The 2097-nt window shown below is 57.7% G+C and overlaps 1 protein-coding gene across 1 annotated transcript in view; it reads right to left on the minus strand.

Moving 5' to 3' along the window:
• erf (Ets2 repressor factor) overlaps positions 1-2097 on the minus strand; it is a 38368-nt gene that overhangs the window by 2818 nt on the left and 33453 nt on the right. Inside the window, exons 4-5 of the mRNA XM_017041101.2 lie at positions 408-1312; positions 6-320 (exon numbers count right to left, since the gene is read on the minus strand). Of these exons, the coding sequence (XP_016896590.1) occupies positions 6-320; positions 408-1312 (1220 nt within the window). The remainder of the gene's footprint in view (positions 1-5; positions 321-407; positions 1313-2097) is intronic.

Raw genomic sequence — 2097 nt, forward strand, 5'->3', positions numbered from 1 at the left:
GCGGCCTGACCCGGCTCGCTCTGCAGGTTCAGGAGTGGGAAAGGCGGGCCGGCACTGCCGAGGGGAGGAGTGGCGGGAGTCTTGAAGACCTCCTCGTCGTCGTCCTCGTCCTGGTGGTTGTGGGGGGGAGCGGGGGGGCAGCTGCTGCTGGTACCGTTAGCTTGGTGCTGGTGGTGCTGGTGGTGGTGGTGGGTGTTGAGCCGATAGTGAGCCACGGGGTTGAAGACGCCTCCTTCATCAATGTGATTCATCTCCTCTTCTTCGCTGATGTCAGTCACCTCCACCTCCTCCTCTGACTCAATGTCAGATATGGGCTCCACCTGGTGGCACAGAGAGGTTAATTCACGTGAGACAAACTCCTGGTACAACAGGACAGTGTGTGTGAGTGTGTGTGTGTGTGATCTCACCTGGATCTTTGGAGGACCTGCAGCCAGACCAGAACCACCTAACTGTCCAGAGCCAGAGAACGAGGACTGGCTGGTGGAGGAGGAGGAGGAGGAGGAGGAAGCTGAAGCCAGTGAACTTCCTGAATCCCTCTGTTTTCTCCCCAGCGGGGGAGGCTGCAGCTTGAACTTGAAGGGGGACGGGTGCTGCTGGACCTCCTCTGCTCCTCCTGGATGCGGGCCGAGGGGGTGGGAGAGCGGCAGATGGAGGTGGTGGGTGGGCGGTTTCTCCAGCGTGGGGCGGTGCGGCTGAGGGATGACGATGTTGGGGTAGTGGAGGAAGGCCCGGGGGCTGAGGTGGTAGTTGTAGACGGACTGGGTGTGGGCCTGCAGGTAGTGCTTCATGTCCTCCGGGTTGAAGGAGAAGTGGGAGCCCATCATGGGCGAGGACAGGGACGGTGAGGGGGTGTAGGGCAGGTGAGGGGTCGGGGTCATGGACAGGGCCGGGGACAGTGTCGGCGCGAGGAGACCACCGGGACCGGGCAGGGGTGAGACGGGGAAGGGAGACAGGGGGTCTGGGTGGACCCTGGGTCCATGTCTGGGGAGGCCTGCGGGGTTTGGAGCTCCGCCGTAGACTCTGAAGAGGGACTCGTGGGGCAGGCGTGGAGGAAGCAGACCCCTGAAGGCCCTCTCCGCCCCCACCCCCCGCTCATCGGCGCCCACCGCCTCCTCCAGCTCAGAGTTGGTGGAGGTCCCGTCGCTGCAGTCGCTGACGGAGCCGCGGGCCATCCGTCGGGCCACGCTGCTGAACATGCCCGGACTGCGCAGCTCCTCGCTGGAGGACAGGACATCTGAGGGTGTGGAGGGGGGGAAGCGGAAGTGGGTCCCGCCAGACGGCACTGGGGGGGCGCTCTGTGGGATTCCTCGTCCTGTTGGGGGAAAATAAGTGAGAAAAGAAGGAGGAGTTAAGGATGAAGCAGGGTAAAAAAAAAAAAGTTCTGCTCTGATTATTGAGAGGTGTGTGCAGGTTCTTGTGCAGGTTCTGGTGCTTTGAAACATCGGTTCTGTCACCGAGGTCGTGCTGCAGACCGACCCACTGTAGGAGTGAGTCCAGGAACTGAACAAAGAACACAATGAACCAATTCATCTTTTCAGGGACTTCAGTTCTTTACAGTGTGAATTATGCACAGAACGTTTTATTCACTCACTTTCAGTAAAAAAAAAAAAAATTGATTTGATTTTATACTGTGAATAAATAAAGAAATAAATCTTTGAAAAAAGTCTGGCCCTAACTCTAGACTGAGGAGGAGACCAGCTGAAGGTCCAGGTCCAGAGGACCAGGACCAGGACCAGGACCAGGACCAGGACCAGGACCAGGTCCAGAGGACCAGAGGACCAAGTGTTCTCCGACAACTGTCTCAGTCGCTGGGAACACTGAGAAACCGGAGGGTTCCTCCAAAACCACAAGTTCTCTTCTCGTTTGAACCGTTCCCTCTTCTTATACACACACACACACACACGCACACACACACGCACACGTGCACACACCCACGAGCCAGACTGTGGCACTGCAATAAATTCTTGGCATCGGAGCACGTGCCAGAATTAAATATTGGAAAAGTGTCTCTCACTGCCATCACAAACATGGGCTGGGTTCCTCTGTTTTTTTCCAGTTCTGCCTGGAGCGGGCCAGTAAATGTGTTCCACTGTGGTC

This window comes from Cynoglossus semilaevis, chromosome 18 (assembly GCF_000523025.1).
Source record: "Cynoglossus semilaevis isolate Cse_v1.0 chromosome 18, Cse_v1.0, whole genome shotgun sequence".
NCBI classification, from domain to species: domain Eukaryota; kingdom Metazoa; phylum Chordata; class Actinopteri; order Pleuronectiformes; family Cynoglossidae; genus Cynoglossus; species Cynoglossus semilaevis.